The sequence below is a fragment of the Gadus macrocephalus genome, chromosome 4, assembly GCF_031168955.1.
Source record: "Gadus macrocephalus chromosome 4, ASM3116895v1".
NCBI classification, from domain to species: domain Eukaryota; kingdom Metazoa; phylum Chordata; class Actinopteri; order Gadiformes; family Gadidae; genus Gadus; species Gadus macrocephalus.
The window spans coordinates 18,914,639-18,934,308 of NC_082385.1; the positions used below are offsets into that span (position 1 = coordinate 18,914,639).

The 19,670-nt window shown below is 43.9% G+C and overlaps 1 protein-coding gene across 1 annotated transcript; it reads right to left on the reverse strand.

Moving 5' to 3' along the window:
- Window positions 1–3,228: 3,228 nt before the first annotated feature.
- Window positions 3,229–5,485, reverse strand: LOC132456295 (uncharacterized). The gene is made up of 7 exons (XM_060050639.1): window positions 5,386–5,485; window positions 5,181–5,297; window positions 4,874–4,949; window positions 4,531–4,788; window positions 3,871–4,042; window positions 3,614–3,762; window positions 3,229–3,527 (listed from the first exon to the last, which is right to left on the reverse strand). The coding sequence occupies exons 4-7, from the start codon at window positions 4,658–4,660 to the stop codon at window positions 3,337–3,339; spliced, it is 642 nt and encodes a 213-aa protein (XP_059906622.1). The 5' UTR covers window positions 4,661–4,788; window positions 4,874–4,949; window positions 5,181–5,297; window positions 5,386–5,485; the 3' UTR covers window positions 3,229–3,336.
- Window positions 5,486–19,670: the final 14,185 nt, after the last annotated feature.

A 19,670-nucleotide genomic window follows, 5' to 3' on the forward strand; every position in this document is an offset into this window, starting at 1 on the left:
TAAAGAGCCATTTTTCATTCATCGAGTGGACTCATTGGCTGGCAAATGACCACAAAGATGCTCCCCTAGGCAGATTGCTGCATGACATTCGCCACTTATTCAAATTGTACAGGTTGAAGCAGTCTGTACTTTGGTCACTTGCCATAACAATGTCATGTGTTTTATCAAAACCCCATCAGTAACATTTAAATTGAGTTGATGTAGACAGCTCTTTTGTTTTGATTTTTTCAGTGTTCAGTGCCTGTTTGTGAGAAATGACATTCATGTATAGTAATTAAACAAAATAAGTTGCTGAGAATTAAATATCTAAATCAACTGAGAAAAAAAAAGGGGGTCTATTAACCTAGAACAAATTCTTTGGTTATTCACGTCACTTCTTTTCATAGAGTACATCAGAGTATGTTTTACGTTAAATTCGTCCCTTGCACTTGATATTGTAGAAAGTGTACAGTAATGGTGACTATACCGTCTGTCAGGGTTGGCAGAAATCTGTTCCCCCTTTATTTTTAGAGTTTGTCTATTAGTTTGTAAATACTGGTGAACGACGTTGCAGAACATATATGGTACAACTTTCTGTTTATTGCATGGAAAAGGGAATAGTTCTCTGAATAGTTCACAATCCAACTTGAGCTGTTACCTACATAAACCTTGGATAACTACAATTGTAACTTGAATTGATGGGTAATAGAAGAGGTGTTTCTAAGAATCTGTTGCCTCCTTTCCTAGGAAGTTCACAATTATATCTGATTCATTACCAACCTAAAACAGTTACAACTACACAATACTTAGTTGAGTTGATGAGAAATAGTGGAAGTTTTTCTTAGTAATTCAGTTGTAGTTCTTCTGTATTTACCTTCTTATTACCAGTGGTAATTACCCAATAATGTACTATGATTTACCATATATTTACTGGGTAAATACTAGTAATTAGGGGACTGTAAAAGGAAGGGTTACCAGCACAGTAACTTCAAGGTCCTTGTACTTGCTTACCAAGCCATCCTACCTATCAGAACTGATCACTGTATCCCGGCCCACACGCCCCCTCCGCTCCTCCAGCTCCTCCACCCTTCTACAGCCTCGCTACAGACCATGGGAGGATGGGCCTTCAGCTGTGCTGCACCTTCACTCTGGAACAATCTCCCCACCTCCGTTAGAGAGGCCAAGTCCATTTATTCTTTCAAGTCCCTCCTAAATCTCACACTTTCTAAATCGCCCACAAGGACTGCATATGAGGTTTCTCTTTTGGAGCCCTTTTACTTTATTTTTCATTTTTGTCGTGAAGCGCATTGGGTCCTAGAAATGTGCGATACAAGACTGATTTATTATTAATATATACTTTGACACTTGGAAAAACTGAGCTCTTTCTGAGTCTAACTTCAGTACTCTATGAGGCCCACGGCCCTTAAAGTGCGTATTGGAAGTTAGATACTGCAATGAAGAATCATATAGGAAAAAAATTCGAATACACGATTTCTTAGTTTTTATTAATAAATCTACACTACAAGTGGCATCTTGAGCCGTTTTTGTGATACAATTTTACTTCCGCATCTCAAACGCTCATTTCGAGCGTGACGTAGGAATTGGTAGACGGACGTTCTAATCATCATAGACTACATAGGCAACATAACAGTGGATAACAGTTTCGGACCACTTCCGTACAATTTTGAGCCAGCTAGCCGTGAGGGAGAACAGCAACCACCTAATAGGGGGAGACACCATGGCAATAGGAGGGAGATAGAGTTGTGGTGTCAAGAGAATCAGTGGAGAATTGGGCAGGTGTCTTGGTGAGTGACTGGCATTAGCTTGAGTTAATATTAGCTAATGACAGCAAATGATGGCCACGGATCAATATTTAACAGGCATAACTTTACTAGTACTTGATTATATATGAATCTACAGGATGTATAACTCACCCACTAATAGGGAACGTGAGCTGGGCTTAGACCGTCGTGAGACAGGTTAGTTTTACCCTACTGATGTGTTGTTGCAATAGTAATCCTGCTCCGGCGGACGGACGGGTGGGCGAGCGAGAGAGTGCGCTTTCAAACTGAAAGAAACGAGCGAAGTTAACCTCACATTTCCTTTTGATAGGTGCTTGTGTGGGAAATGCCAGCCAATGAGCTCAGCTGAGGAGAGCATGTGTTGCAGGGAGGTGGATCCCTTCTGGGCTCTCGTGGAGACGCTAAACCCCAGACCAGACGTAACATGCCTGACTCTGCATCCAGGCTTTGAGGGATGCTGTCTGAACCCCTTTGTGCTCCAGGTAGCATACTTGGCCTTCAAACAGGAGCATGGCCCTCTGCAGGCCAGCACACACGAGTATGTTCAGTTGTCCACATTCCTTAATAAAATAACTATAAAAAGATCCTAGTTTACCAAGTAAATAGAGCTCAAGTCACAGATTCTGGGGTTTTGAAACCTGCTGAAACCCAGAATTTGTGACTTGCTTTATATGTTGAATGGACTTTACCAATTTTATATAACTGAAAACATTAAACATTTAAATACATTAATTGGTAGCAATATCAGAACTCAATTGATTTTTTTTCTATTGTAATTTACCTTATTAATACCATTAACAATATCACCCTTTTTGATGACTAAGTTTAACTGTCGATATTGTTTCCCTATCCTAAAGGCAGTATCGTTACACCGCATACAGGCAGTTTGTCCGCTGGGCCTATGGAATTCTTGGCAGGCACATCAGGAAGCCCTCACCTGCATGCATTGTGTCTGCCATCAGACGGCAGTTTCCAGAGGAACATGGGGTTTATAAAGGTTTTGGGTGGCCTCATTTAAATGACAGTCAATAAAAATAATGTCTTATTTTATAGAAACTTTTAATGATTCTTTTCTTTTAATATTTAGTTCTTGCAGTTTAAAAACAAAAGGAACATACTGCAATACAAATTTAAACGTAAAATTAACCACAGCAACAAAACTAAGATACAGGATTAGAACTTCATAAAATATTCCTGTGTAGCATACATAAACTGTAGACTAGAACATAAACTTATTTCAACCAAAGCGTGGGTGTCAAGCAGGACCAGGTGGTAACCGCAGGCAAACCTCCAGAAAAAACCTAGGGAAAGAATAGTTTTGTTATTAACTTCATTAATAATAAAATGCAGATAATCAGAATGGGGGAAATAATTTAAGAATCCAGAAGTTCAAGTAAAGAGGGATCTTTCCCTGAATGGATCCATGTGCCAATAGATGCGTCTTTCTCTTGGTTGCAAATGCAGATACCACATAACTCCATGGTCCCACATCTATCTCTGAGATTAAATGTGGCTTTACAATATAGTGTACAAAATACCTAACAGTGTTTTAACACTAATTTCCTGTGTTAAAACGTGTGTGTCGTGCAAGATACAAGCCAACAGCCTCATCCTTGCTGATCATCTGGAAGGATGTGGAAAGGGGGGCAGGTGCAGAGGAGGACAAGTCAGCTGAGCTCTCTTGTAGACTCCTTGGTGACCTGGAGTAGGCCTCAATCAGAGACTCCATAAGGGCAGATGCATAAGCTGAAGAAAGAAAACAAATGTTTAGATCCAATTCAGGGACTTAATAAAAGTAAGTAATAAAGTAATAAAAAACTAAAACAGCTTACCGTACGATGGCTTCTCCTTGACAGGGCGGACGACCCAGCCTCCTTTGCGGAACCTTGGGTAACGAACTCCATATTGAACCTCGCCGTCATGTGTTCGTGCAACCTCTCGACTTCCATTGTGGTTGTAATGCAGGGCTGCCAAGAGAAGCCTGTAGAAAAAGCAATTCACAAGCTGCTCTTATATCCAAGTACCAATTTAAAATGAATGCAGTTGCAGCCTCACTGTACCATACTCATTTCAATATCACACTATTTACCTGCTGTACATCCCAAGGAAGGAGAAGCCAGTGTGCTTAGGTGCAAAGTGGAGGATAAGCGAGTGAAAGGCCTCCAGGGAAAAGGTCTGATGCTGTGGGGACAACTGCCGAACATCCTTCAACAATGCTGTTCTTGTAGTGACACTCTCCAACTTAATAGCTACAGTTGATCCTGCATAAACAACAACATAACATGTGTTCCAATGTTAATAGATGTCCATATTAGTTACATACACTGATTAGGCATGATTATATAATTACTTCCAGTATCACACAAGTTTGAACAGTACTTTGTTTATGTGTGAGCACACTCTGGGTTATACAGCTCCAGAAAAAATTAAGAGACCACTTCAAATGTTCAGTGTCTCTTGTTTTACTCTTTAATGGCATATGTTTGAGTAGTATGAACATTTTGATTCTATAATATAAACTAATGACCACATTTATACCAAATTAACAATAAAAATATTGTCATTTAGAGCATTTTCAATAAGTAATTCAGGGATAACGATTTAAGAAAAATCCAGACTGGTGGCTTAATTTTTTTTTCTTCGCGGGGCTGTATATTGATGGAGTGCTGTGGAACACAAATTAACAACGCACCAACAAGAACTTTGACCTCTAATCATATTCAGCCACACATGTAGTAGTATGTTGTACCTGGTTCCAGCCACTGCTTGTTCCTTGCTTCTCCCTCCAAAGGGAGATGTGCACAGGAGGGAAATCCAGGACTGTCATGTTCATGGATGTCCTGAACATGGTTCACCATGCTTTGCCACTTGGCCTCCATTACATTTGGATCCCCATTAGGTGTGGAAGCTGCAGTCCAGTATAGGTGGTTGACAATCGATGGCCTCCACAGCTTAAGGTCCTCACAACCCCTCTCCTTTGCAGCAGCATCTAGCGCTTTTCCTATGCCTGTTTCAGAACATAAACACAATTTTATGTTTTTATTTTAACCAAGTGTTCATCTAAACAAACCTATAAACATCAAGTTACTTACTTTTACCAACATGCCAGATGTCAAAGAAGTGACTTGTTCCTTCAGGGCACAACTCCTCCCGCACCCACTTGGCAACCTAAAGAATGAGACAACATTTCTTAAAATTAGTAAGGCTGGGGCGCCAGTGGCACAGTGGGTACAAATCTGTCTAATAAAGCAAAGAAAATATCGTACAAAAATAAATAAATTAGTAAGGCTTTTTTGAGCATTTGCTCCAAAAATCAAAATCAACAGCCCACTGTAAAATTAATGTAGGGGAACATATAATGAATACACTGATACATATGTCTTTCTTGTTTGTCTTTACCTGGCGATTTCTGTCGGTAATAAGGGCTGAAACTTGCAAGTGTTGCTCCTTGAGAAATGCTATGGTTCGCTTCAAACCCTCCAGCTCACACCAGTTGCTGCTTGGTACCTCTGAGCTCTGTAAAAAACATTAATCAGTCATATAAGAAAGTGTGCCACATCAAAAAGAGAACAACTGATTTGTGTGTCCACTAATGGTAATTTACTTGGACAAGTTGAAGATCCAAAACCCTGTTGATGCGGTCCTCAATCACGGTGTAGGTCCCATACTTGGCACAATGACCAGGAGAGTCTGACCTATGAATGTCATGATGAATAGCTTAATTGATTAAAACATTTAAGCCAAAAAACACTGCAATGGATACTGTTACTTAGCTACTCAGAACCACAAAAATAAACTGAAGGCGATCTCCACACGCGAAGACGGGACACATGCAAAGATTTGGCAAGGATCAGCAAACAACACACGGCACCCTCACTGGCGACCAATAGAAGCTGGTCCTATGCTGCTGGCGGTCACCGGTACGGGGCAAGCCTGAACACAAAACACAAAACGAAACAAGCCCAAAACCAACACACTACGGCACGTAACGGTAACATATAAAAGTATACAAGCGAGGTGTTATACCTGCAGTCACCTGAGAGGATTAGACCCCCCCCCATCTCCTTCAGCTGGCTGACTATGCCAGCTTGCTCATTCTTCCACGCCTGCACAATGGTGGGAATTGTGTAAAGGCGTTGATGGCGGAAGAATGTGTTTGCAGTAAAACATTGAAGGCCAAACAGTTTTAACATCCTAAGTGTTTGTGTAGCCATACAACCAGAAAAGTGGATGGCCCCACTAAGCATCAGGTTGCAGGCTGGCATGTTTCTATGCAGCACTGGCTGGTTCTGCCAGACACGCTCGAACCCACAAGCTGCACAGACCTAAGAGATGTGTATGAAAATGACCATTAGAACTCTTAAACAGTCAAAAAAGTGAATTGATAAAGTAAAATATGACAACACAAAAAACACACAATATATACAATATAAATACAGGTTAGCACACATCTTTACTTTTATGTGAGTACAATATCCTCTTACTTGTTGATCTGAACAAATGTTCCCTGCTGCTGCTCCACGTTACCATGGGTTTCCCCACAACAGGCAGGACAAATGGTGAAGAGAGCCATCAGCTGGGTGAGACAGACAATGAACTTGTCTGCAACTCTGGAAAAACAAAACACTTATTATTTCTGACGGACAGAATTTTGAAAAAACAAAATCTAAAAGTTAAGGAAGTTGTCTTACCCGAAGTCCCACTGACAACCCTGCTGTGGCTCTGACTCCTCCTCAGAAGATGACACACTCATCTCTTCCACTTCACTCCATGACCTGTCATCTGGTTGATCTCTTGAAACAGAGGATGATTCATCCTCTGTTTGTACTGGACTGGGCAGTGGAATTAATGATACACAGAGTTCGGTCTGTGTCCCCACACTGACCGTCTGTGTCTGTACCTGGATAGCTAGGTTGAAAGAGATTTACTTAATATACTGTAAATGTAAAACATCATATATTCAATGGCCACTACACCTATACAATATAATGCAATCAGATACGACAAACCTGGAATAAAATCTACTTTTACAAAGTATTGTTTAGTTTTTGTAGTCATTTGGTCTGAGGTGTTCTTATTCATGTAAATTAAAGTGGATATACTGTTGAGCTATCCCAGCTATAAAATAGATAATTAATTATTGTGACAGTATGTAAAGAGTGAATATGTTGGCTAAGAACATGTAGAGCTAAAGCTAGATATAAGAGTTAAGTCACACTACCTGATGAACGATAAGGAGGTCTTATGTGACACTGTGAGCCAAAGTGAAGCACAGATTTTGGCTGAGAAGCCAGGGAAGCGACGGCCTCTTGCTCCGAGTCTTCACTGGCTGTAGGCGCATCTGTGGCTTCAAAACGTGCCGTATTTCCCAGCAACTAATAAGAAAAACATTACATATACTATTTCATTTCAAACTGTTTAAAATCCCTGATAGCCGATAGCCTGATAGTCTACTAGTTTATTTAGAAACGGCAACATATCGACAGGCAGTCTAGTGCGCACGGTGCGCACTGACGTTGAAAAACCGCTCATGTGGTAGCCTAGTGCCTGATGTTCGGGAAAGCACAAATACCGCTCCAACAAAGTGAACAGCCTCGGAAACTGTCTCTGAATAACGTTTTAACCACAAGAAATTAGCTTTTTTAGGAGTTCCATAGTCGTCTCAAAGGAGCATCATCATGGCGTCAGCCTGTCAGTGTCAATCACCTAGCCAAAAAATCGCTGACTCACCCCCTATCCCATATATATTTAATTAATTTGTATTATTTTAAAGTTGTTTTATAACATTTTGAATAGTTAAATTGCTTTATGTTCTAGTCGACGGTTTACGGCTGAACAGGTAACTTAATGACGATGATTTCATAAAAGTTTCATAAAATAGGATGCTGTTGCTAGCTAACATTTTAGCATGTTTACAGTATAAACTGATGGATTTTACAAGACAGCAAAGCTGCTTTACAATAAAAGATACTGACCATAAGTCATTATGTTGACTAATGTAGGAAGTTAGTAAACGTCAGAAAACAAAACTTACAGTGCACAGTTCACGTTTCCGAATCGTTGAATCTCTGACCGGTCCGTGATCTTCACTGCCGCCGGTGGCTGAGCCCGAAGCTGCGGCTGGAGCGGCATGAATTGAGGGAACCACACCGGCTTTCAGCCTCACTCGTTTCTCGCTCCGAAAACCCATCTTGAACTCCATCATGTCCCCGGAAACATAGTCCTCTGGTCTAAAGTGAGCCGCGCAAATGAACGAGTATTTGGTGACAGAGGCGAAAAGAAAGTCCTTTCTCTTCACCTGTACAAAATGCACCCAGGCTCGAAAGGCTGCTCCATCCTTTCTCCGATCGGGGAAACTGTGAAATCTGAGATGGTCGGACAGGAGGTCGGAGTTGGAACAACCCCCACAGATACAAAACCTCATCTCACCGATTAGAAAAACCCAAAAACCACAGGGGGGGTGAATACAAGACCGCTCACCGCGGTAACTACTCACAACTATGCATAGAGCTGAGGCAGCAACAGCGACCGCGTCTACCAATTCCTACGTAATATGACGCGTTTGACGTATGACATAAAAAAACAATGGTTTTTGATGCCTTGCTCAAAATAGTCACTTTAAAACTGGAATTTTTGCCGATATAATATTTTTAACTGATAAAATCCTGCATTTCAATTTCAAAGGGCAATTTTCAGAGAATGTTATGTATAAATATTTAAAAAAAAAATAACTTCCAATACGCACTTTAACAGGCTTAATCATACACTGGATGGCCCCAGGGACAGACTGGAAGCACTTCATTCCATCCATCCATAGTGTCATTTCTTCTTGAGAGAGCATATTAGCATTTTTTATTGGCAGGAAAAGGAGAGAGAAATAAGCACGGCAATTTTAGGGAGAGGGTTCAAGGAAGGAAACATCAACCACGGCCTCATAGTGATTCTGCTACTGCTGCTGCTGCTGCTGGTGGTGGTTCTGCTGCGATGTGAACGATTTGGGGTTGTGTGTTGAGGTTCTGCTGACTCAGTTCTAAATCCTGCTACTGGTCTGTTGCTCTTGCCCAGTCGCCCCTCATATTTGGCACTAGGATTTGACGACTGTTTTGGGGGCTGGATCCGGGCACACATACCTTGCTTTAGATTGAACAAGAGTCCAGATTTATGTTAATCACCTGAGTCTAATGGATTGACTCTGTGATTCAGTGATCTGACCTATAGGGGATAGGGGGAAGGTTGAAGAAGAATAGGGCAAAGGTCACTCATTAGGATGAGTTCTGCTAGTGTTCTGTCGGAGGCAGTGATGTGCGTTACGCTTCAATGAAATGTTTGATGCAGAAGATATTCAGCTTGAAGTTTATCGATAATAATGTAAACAATACAGGTAATGAATACATTGTTATTCGTAATTAAATGTATGCTTTTTCAAGAGGGGCACTAAAGATTATTCCATGAACTACCACGTCATTTTATGAAGTAAAACATACAGATTAAATATTACTATGTGTTCAAATTTCATGCTGTAGATAATAAAAATGTAACTAGTTTTGTCTGTTTTAAAACGATGAACCCTCCGTAGCCTATCAAGGGCTAGCATGTAGCTGGGTCATCTAGGTTGATTCTTGTCAGTTTTTTAACTGTATGGCTCTTCGCTGATGCTGCGGTGAAATAAAGACGCTTTAGACACCGACGGGAATAGACCTGTTTAGGAAGGAAACAGACACACGCATGCATGCATGCACACACACACACACACACACACACACACACACACACACACACACACACACACACACACACACACACACACACACACACACAAGCACACACGCACGCAGGCAGACACACGCACACACACACAAACACACAAACACAGGGTAAAGGCACCGGATCCACTTCCTGCTTCCAGATACTGACTCTGATGTATCCGATGACATCATCAGACCACATCTTAGCTTCCTGTATCTGATCACATCACGACCCCAGATCGTCTTTCCTCTGCTCCTCAGTAGCGGTTACTGGCCGAGCTCATCAGGGAGGCAAACATGAACGCGCATTCATGAACGCGCGCAGTGCACCCGCACATGCATGTCTTTTCTAAAGCGTAGGCCTACACAACTTTAAAAAAAAAATACTCCCGTGACGCGGGACGCGTCGTTTGGAGGCGCTGTTAGAGAGGATAATAACTCAAATAAACTAGACACTTAATAGTGTATCAACAGAATGCAATGCGTCTAAAATTGTTATCAAACGTGGAGACAAAGTTCAACTTCATAAAGTTAAGTTCATTCATGGTGCGTGCATGCTGTTTAAAAGCCCACTATGCAACTTTTCTAGCCAAAATTACATTAATTATGCAGGTTGAGAGTTATTCTGATGGTTCTGCAACCATTTCAGGGTCGTTTGGTGGGTGTGTCATTGCCCCATGTCGCATCTCCAAGGAAAAAGCGCATATGCAATTTGCTCTTTTCGGACCGACACAATCCGGATGTGACGCAGCGGAAGTATCCAATCGCGCCTCGAAAATGTAGTCAGATTGTAGTTTCGAAAATGCTTTACGGCACAGACACACCCCCAAACATGGCACCGGCTAGATATAAACAGCCAGTTGCGAGGCAATTGTTGCATTCATCATGGATCAATCGACTGATAAGGGACCCAAGAGGCGACTGTCGGTGGAACAAAAGAAGAATAAAAAGAAGTTGGACCAGAAAAGAGACCAGACACGAGTGAAAGGGGAACTATGCAACTTTTTTCGCTTGATTTACCTTAATATAACAGGCTAAGAGTCATTGCGATGGTTCTATTATACATTTTTGTTCGGCACAGAACCCCAAACACGGAACCGGCTCGATATAAATACAAGTAACTAAGGGATTGTTACATTCATCATAGATCAGCCGACTAAAAAGAGACAGAGAAACCCAATGTCGGAGGAACAGAATAAGAGAAAAGGGAGACTGACCGACAGAGAGGCCAGACACGAGTAATAGTAAACGTTGAGCAAGCTTTTCAGGAATAGCGTGAACTGAAAGGAAAAGAAGACTGCAAATCAGACGCCGACTTGGCCGTGTTGCTTTTGAAATTGAAAGTACCCTTTGGTGAACTTTGTCTTCGTGGTATTCTTGATGTTGATAGTCTCTGTACAAATGTGTTTGCTCAACCATTTTGTTGTGAGCCCTGTAAAAATGTATTTTCTCGACCGTTTTGTTGTGAGCGCTGTGTATTTCCTTTCCTTTGTTTCCATGGGTGTTTTGCCGTTCGTCTGTCTCGTCCCTCAGATACAGGCTGAATCCCCGAATCCAGGTTCTGGTTTATTTAGATTATTATGTTGGCCAACACTCTTACACTGATTGTTCTGTTCAACCTAAAATAAAACAATTGTAATCTAGGATATAAATTCTCCCCGTCAACTATAAAAAAGGATGGATTTATGTTTATTGCAATACAAATACACAGTTTTAAAAATGCATAACCTTGTCCTCACTTCATCTACTTCGGACATGGCTCCACGCATTCGCCGGCTTCTTTGAAAACAATTGCACATGGCTAGCGTAGAAGTGCATGGGGAAGGGTCGTCAACGAGTTGTTATGACAGTGTTGTAAAATATCTACTACGAAGCTGTAGGGGGCGCTGTGTAGAGAAAAGTGCGTGCAAAACCAAGAAAACAGCGAAGAAATGACCGATCTTGCATAGTGGGCCTTTAAATGTAATGCATGGCATGGCAGCGTACAGGGTCAACGACACGTATCTTCCAATCATATAAATATAATATTGTGGAAATTGCATTCAATGGAAAGAGACAATTCCTCACGTTGGGCACACGAATGCGTGACTCGTTTATTTCGTTAGAAAACCAAAACATTAAACTAACATTTAATGGGACAGCCATCCCTGAACAACCAAGACAGAGTTAACGATATGCATATCTCCTCCGGATGGTACTTTCTTAATGTTTCCGTTACAACTTCAGTTAAAGCTGTGGCATCTCTTTCTGCACTGACGTCCTCAAATCCTAAGAATCGTTCGCACACATTCCCTTTCTCATCAACATATCTAAGTATGACAGAGAGCTGACACTGGCAGGACACAGTATCGTCAGCTTGCATGGCGATGAATGGAGCTGCACTAATTTCACGATCGATGTCTGCCTTATCACCATTGCTATGCTATGAATGAAGTCGTTCTGTATGGCTTTTGATGTCCCTTTGAAAACTGTGGCTGATTCTAGATGTTGAGCTAGCAGGATCTACCTCACAGTAATACTCCACCAATTCAACGTAATTGCCCTTAAGGCTATTCAGCTGACTCATTGTGCCCACGGAAGGCCTGCTCTTGCTTCCCAAGATATACCACTGCAATAATCATTTTACGTAGTATCTCCCGATTTCTTCTCACAAGTCCATTGTGGCGCTGGGTAGCGATGTTAGCTGCCTGGCTGAGGGCTTCAATAATCCGCACACTTCCAAACAGTTTCAACTTTAAGTTGGAATTAATGTGGCCATTGAATTATATTCTCCTGCATGTTGATATCGTTGTTAGTCGTTATCTTTGTTAGCCGCGGCAACTGACTAGAAAGAACGAATTTGCTCAGAACATTATTGAAAAAAATGCTGATTTGTGATTGGTTGCAAGGAGTAGATGAGGTTGGCCTCCCTTCCTATGTTTAACATGGTATAGATGATTTACCTCGCAACAGTGAAACTGAATTGTGATTGGTTATTTTTTATTCTCAAAGGCGGCAAAAGTGAGTTTTGGCCTCTTTGCCTCCGCTCCCTTCAGTGGTCAACCCTGGACACAACATGCTGAAAGTAACGTCGGCCAGCCTCCACGCTTGCAAAGGCACTTTGCAGTTGTTGTTTCTTTTTTAACATTTTCAACATTTTCATGTAATTATTCAGTAATAAACACACATTGCACATAAATAATTCTGAAAAATAAATATTTTTTAATAATAATTTAATTACATTTTTTTACGAAAATCACGAGGAGGCGTTGCCTCCGTTTCCTCCTCTAAAGGTACGGCCACACCAAACGCGTTACCCGCGTACCACGCGTATAAAATCGGCAATTTTTCCATAGGGAAGCATTGGTTTACGCGCGTATGAGGTGCGTACACGCGTACCAAGCAACATTTTACTCGCGTTAGGGGCGTATGAGGCGCGTATATATACGCAGAGTTGGCGACGAAGAGTGAACGCTCCGTTCACTTGCATGGACAGAGTCTCTGGTTGCTAAGCAACCTCAACGTCTTGGCGGACTATTTCTCTGCCGATCAACACTACGAATGGAAACACACCAGGCACACCATGTGAAGTTATTTAACCCGATTATTGTTATTTATATCCGAGATTATTTAATCTAACCCGATTCAAGCTCTATCATGCACCCAGACACGGCGGCGTTTGGGTTTCCTTCCTCGGACTCCTAAATCCAGCGCAGCCACAGGCGCGTAGCTGCGTATGTAGGACCATTTTTGACACAAAATGGTCAAGCAACATTTTAGCTGCGTTACGCGCGTACATGGTACGCGGGATACGCTTTTGTTGTGTCCGCACCTTTAAGCTTCCTTCAGTACCAGCCCCTGATTCCTGGCTCTTCCAGGTCTGTGTTGTCTCCATGGTTTCATCCTTCCTCGGGGTCTGTCCTTGTGCCAGGGGAATCTGGCACAACCCGTAAAGGATCAGGAACAGGCTCCCCGTTTTCAGCATCATCATGTGGCTGTAGCTCTTGGCTCGACTGGATCTGGTCCTGGGGCAGCTGGTCAGCCCCAGGTGTGTCTGCATCTGGCTCCTCACCCTCCTCCTCACGCTCATCCCTGGCTTTGGGTTGAGCGGCTTTTGTGCAGTGGTTGAGATGATACCACATGGCACTTCCTTCCACTTGGATGGCTGTTGGTGTTGCGTTGGTGACTTTGTATGGTCCTTCTCTCCTGGGCTCGTTCCACTTTCTCCTGAACACCCTGAGGTACACTTGGTCACCTGGCTCCAACCCCCTTGGTGGTTCCTCCTCCAACTCTGGAACTCTGTCTTTCTCCTGTTGAAAAATAAGCCTGTGTATGCCAGTTAGTTGTCCCATATAGCGTCTTAATTCAGTTTCCAATTGTTCTAATGGAGGTCCTTTATGAGGCCCTCGAATGACAGGTGAAGGCATGGGTCCACCCGTAAGCATTTCATGCGGGGTTAGATGCGTCGTTCTGTTAGCTTGCATGCGATAACTCATTAGTGCCAGTGGTAGTGCATCAATCCAATTCAAATTAGTACTTGCACAAATTTTGTTAATTTTTGTTTTGAGCGTCCCATTAACTCTTTCCACCATACCTTGTGATTGAGGATGGTAGACGCAGCCTAATCTTTGTTTGACATGCAAATGCTGAATTACTTGTTTTAGTGTTTTCTGAATAAAAGCAGCCCCATTGTCTGAGCTTATTTCTGACGGAATTCCAAACCTTGGCATGACTTCTCTAGTTAGAAATTTAATTACTGTAGCTGCACTTTGGTCTTTTGATGGGAATGCTTCTACCCATCTGCTAAACCTGTCTATGATAACTAACATATACCTTTTACCACCTATACTTTTAATCATGTCAACATAGTCCATGAACCATTCTTAATCTGGCCCCTCACCTGAGACCACTCTGCCATGAGAGACCCTACCAAGAATGACTGGCTGCCGATGACTGGCTGCTTTTCTTTGGTTTGCTGATGTCCCCTGAGTTTGTGAACACACCTGTTGCTAATGTGTGTTGATTGGTTTGTGGCTACTTAAGCTCAGTGTGCCCATTCAGTCTCTGTTGGATCGTGCCTGTATGATACCTGTGCCTTGCTGGGAATAAACTCAGAGAAAGTTCTTGAAACCAAGCCTTCTGTCTGCGATTGGATCCTTTTCTACCGAAAGCCTAACAGGCTTAAGCAATACAAGTAGAGGCATATACTTTAACTTTATACGCTGAACTTTTAAACGTTGCAAACGTGCAAAAACATAATAATATATTTATGTGGCATTCAGTCCAATGCTGAAAATATATCTGTGGCATTCAGTAGGCCAATGCTGTGGTAAAGTGCGTAAAGTATGACCAAGTGTTTCTTTCTGTTCAATAGATGGAACGTTATCAATCCCCTGTAGGAGAAATTTGTTAATGTTTGTACCTAAAACAATAAAACAATAATGGTAAAAAAATAAATACAAAACACGACGATAACTGAGTAAGTCAAACCGTCCAATCTGAAGGCTCTACTTAACCACGCCCCCTACTCACTTTCACCAATGCAAAGCGAACAGAACTGAGTAGGGGAGGGCGTAGCCTAACTAGTTTGTGAACGACCCAGAGAAACGCACCGCAAATTCAATGTGAACATGTATGAGGCTTTAATAAAATCCCGGACGATTTTGAAATTCCGGCACACATTTTTGTCTCAAAAAGAGGGCATGTCCGGGCAAAAGAGGACGTCTGGTTACCCTACGTACGGGAAACCCATTTGATTCCTACCTGTAACACTGTTAAATAGCGGCCCAAATTGGTGGCCGCTATCCTGGTAATTTCTCTGTGTGAGAAATACGAAGTGTGGTGGCGTGTGAGCGTGGGCATGGGTTGAAATGCGTGTGTCACACGCCGAATGCGTGAGACTTGAGAGCCCTGTTACTGGTATATTATCCCGGATGTTGACAGTCGCAGTTCAGCAAAAGTGGCGTAGAGGAAGAAGGGGGCCGGATGTTGACAGCAATGGTTGTGGAATTGTGCAGCGCCGTATAACGAATGTATTAAATAGGCTATGCAAATTTGATCTGACCTGACTGGAAAGTATTACCCGACACAGAGGCGGGTGAAGTGATACAAATGGCGTGTGGCGGGTGCTAATTTCCATCCCTGACACACACACACACACACACACACACACACACACACACACACACACACAGTGGGGAGAGTGGCAAAGATGCATTATATGTTATTATATGAATATATATATATATATATATATATATTGTGGTAACCCGGTGCTCGGTTGGGCCGGGTTCCACGGACAAAACTCGCTTGGCATTGGGTTTTTAGCCATGGCAGGCATTTATTTAACAATCAACTGAAACAATCAAACGATGAAGGAGACACGGTCTCTAGGGCCTCCGTGGGCCTCTAGGCTCTCTCGCTGCCACGAGCACTTCATTCCTGCTCCCGTCCCGTGCTGTGCTGGACCTCCTCTTAAGATGGCTCCTCTGCTTTCGGCCAGGTGTCCCCCAATCACCCTGATTGGGGCGGCGACAGGGATGCTCTCCGTCGCCGGCTGGTGGGTGGGGGTGGTATACCCCGTCCTTTACGGTACCCCGGGCCCGTCCAGGCCGAGGTTTACATGGCGGGATGCCACACTCCTCCACCCTTTGACCAAGCCCCAGGTAGACGAGGGACCCGCCCAGGCTGGTATCTCGGGGCCGGGTGTCTCCTGTGGCGGCTGCGTCGGCTGCGTCCCTCGCGGCGGCGGCGGCCGCACCTCTCGCAGCGGCGCCGGCCGCATCCCTCGCCGCGACGGCAGCCGCATCTCTCGCCGCGACGGCAGCCGCATCTCTCGCCGCGACGGCAGCCGCATCTCTCGCCGCGACGGCAGCCGCATCTCTCGCCGCATCTCTCGCCGCGACGGCAGCCGCATCTCTCCTGCCCCGGGACTCTAGTACCGGGTCTCGCGGCGGCGGCGGCGTCTCTCGCGGCGGCGGCGGCGTCTCTCGCGGCGGCGGCGGCGTCTGTCCCGACCGGGTTCGGCATACCGACTGGGTGGGATACTTCACCGGGGGTCCGTAGTGGGTTCTTCCTATGCCTGCATTCTCCACCGGGCCGAGGTTTACGTGGCGGGATGCCACAATATATATATATAGGATATGTAGGGGTCACTCCTGACCACAGCACATAAAAATATGGAGACTTCAGATGCATATAAAACCACCAACCATGGCCGGAACATAGCTTTTGGGGTAAAATTGTTCTTATCACTCCTACGAATCTTTCATTTCTCCCATGGGAGGTCAGAATTGAATGTGTGAGTTTGACGGATATTAGTAACCATCGGTTGTCGTCTTGGACACCCCAGAATTGCTCGAACATAAAACACATAAAGCACACACACTCTTCGGATTCCTAAATGACGACAGGACACACAGGACACACACTGGCACACAGACATACACCCACACAATTGTATCTGCAGTCACACCTTAAATTGAGCTGGCGTTCACCGATGGTCTGGCGATGCAATCCAGCTGCTCGATGGCGCCATGGTGTGGATACGTGGCGTCATTACAATTCCCCTGTCGCTTAGTCACGCCCCCCGTCGTTACTGTGGTATTATTGCACTTTAGTTCATAATAATAATGACGTGATAGGAACCTATGTGTTGGGGGAAGGTTTAGCCGGATGCACGGGAAGGGTTGACCACGTGATACTCGGGAGAGGCTGCGTGGTTCAATAAAGTGGTAGCCTGTTAACAGTGAACTCGCGTGTGTTATTATTCAGTAAACACGACATGGTGTCAGAAGTGCTGTTATATGGTACCAAGTAAAAGAATAAGACGATCTGCTTTGAAGGAAATACAAAAAGGAGACCGGTGAGCGTCTCAGATGAGTGAAAGTGGAGACGAGCGTAGTGGGGAAGGAGCTAGCACAATGGCTAACACACACAGCGCTACGTTTAACATCCAGCCACCGGAGCCCTTTGATTTTTCCAAATCACACGAGTGGCCAAAGTGGATACGCAGATTTGAGAGGTTCCGCCAAGCAAGCAACTTAACTGCAAGCTCCGATGACAACCAGGTGAATACTTTGATCTATTGAATGGGAGATTAAGCCGACGACGTGTTAAGAGGCTTGAAGCTAAGTGACGAAGACTTGCGCAGCTACACTACAGTACGGGAAGGCTTTCAGTCGTTCTTTGTGGTGAAAAAGAACATTGTATATGAGCGTGCACGATTCAACATGCGAAAGCAAGAAGAGAATGAGACTGTGGATGCATTCGTCACTGCCCTGTATGCCCTAGCCAAACACTGCAATTATGGAACGTTACACGACGAGCTACTCAGGGATAGAATTGTGGTAGGGCTAGCGGATATACGGCTCTCAGAACGTATGCAGATGGAAAAAAATCTAGACCTGGAAAAAGCCATTGATATGGCGAGGCAATCAGAGGCGGTCAAAAAGCAGCAAAAAACATTGAGGTGTGATACCAGTGGTGCAAAGCAGATGGATGCCTTCTCTGCGGACAGAGTTTTTCAAAACAGATGGCACGAAGAAATAGACAATCCTAAATTCAACAAAATCAAAAACAACAGTGCAATGCCATTCAACAGCCAGGGCAAGACCACAAAACGCTTTCAGTGCTATAAATGTGGAGGCACTTCACACCCCAAGCATGAGTGTCCTGCCAATGGTGCCAAGTGCCATTCCTGTGGAAAAATGGGTCACTACCAGCGTGTGTGCCTTGCAGGTAAAGCTGTGCATGGTATTCTCTGCGGACAGAGTTTTTCAAAACAGATGGCACGAAGAAAAAGACAATCCTAAATTCAACAAAATACTGAGCAACGGTATGCACAAGTGGAAAAGGAGGCTCTTGGCCTCACATGGGCCTGTGAACGGTTCAGGGATTTCCTCATAGGGAAACAGTTCTGCATGGAGACTGACCATAAACCCCTTCTCAGCCTACTTGGAGCACAAGCACTGGATCTGTTGCAGCCGAGAATCCAGCGCTTCAGGATGAGACTCATGCGGTATTCATACTCCATTGTGCATGTTCCAGGAAAATCACTTTGGACAGCAAACACACTGTCACGCTCACCTGTGAAATCACGCATGTCTACAGAGGAACAAGGGCTGATGGAGAGCACAAACATTTATGTAGACGCTGTCATAGAAAGACTACCTGTAAGCCCCATGTATGTGGAAAATCTCAAAGAGCAACTGAAAGTTGACAGTGTCTGCTCACGTGTCATGACCCTGTGCTCAGAAGGATGGCCAGCACATGTGAAACAGGAACTGTGGTAGAAATTAGTGAGTATATTCTATGGTAAACCATGATTATTAATAGGCTTTATATTTTAAATGGTGGAAAGCACATGATGCTTGCAGAGTCTGGGTTCAGAACAGTTGGAGCACAGGAATGTCCAGGGAACTGAGGGGTCAAGCCATGTTGACCTCCGCCTTTCAGCCTTGGGTCATCTTGGCTAACAAGGTTAATCCATGCGGACCTCAGACCAGGGCACGGTTGATAACACGCTGAGACGAAGATTGACTGGGCGGAAACCCCATTGGGACAAAGGGAACCTCCATTGTAGCAAAGAAATTCCTGTATGTGTATAAAGTAAGGCTGGGATCGATGTTCTAGCAGTGACTCTATAGACCCACTCAGGCTGTTGTCGTTGTTGTTTTTCTGCACGATAAAGTCTTTTGTCAATTCTTGCTCCGGACCCCTCGTTTTCATTTTACTCTCTCTCTTGAATTAGTCTAAGTGTTTTATATCTCGGTTAATCTTCAATAGAACCTGTACTGAAAAACTACTGGCTAGAGCAAGCTACCCTCACAGTGAAAGACGGCTTATTGCTGAAAGACACAAGGCTCGTTATACCTGCTGCCATGAGGAACGACGTGTTAGCAAAACTGCATGAAGGACATCAGTGTGTGGAGAAGTGCAAAAGCCGTGCTCGTCAGTCTGTGTGGTTGCCTGGTCTCAGTCAGCAGATAAACGAAATGGTGCTCAACTGCAGAGCATGCATACAAGAGCGACAGAATCGCAAGGAGCCACTCATGTCATCAGAATGCCCGGGAAGACCATGGCAAAAGTTGGGGGCGGACCTGGGGCCTCATGTACTAAGGTTGCGTACGCACAAAAACGTGGCGTACGTCCTTTTCCACGCTCA

Coding starts and splice junctions, on each gene's coding strand:
- LOC132456295 (XM_060050639.1), bottom strand. CDS start 4,660: ATGGAGGCCAAGTGGCAAAGCATGGTGAACCATGTTCAGGACATCCAT. Junction 3,763..3,870: donor TTCCTTGGGATGTACAGCAG/GTAAATAGTGTG, acceptor CTTTTTCTACAG/GCTTCTCTTGGCAGCCCTGC. Junction 3,528..3,613: donor CAAGGAGAAGCCATCGTACG/GTAAGCTGTTTT, acceptor TTCTTTCTTCAG/CTTATGCATCTGCCCTTATG.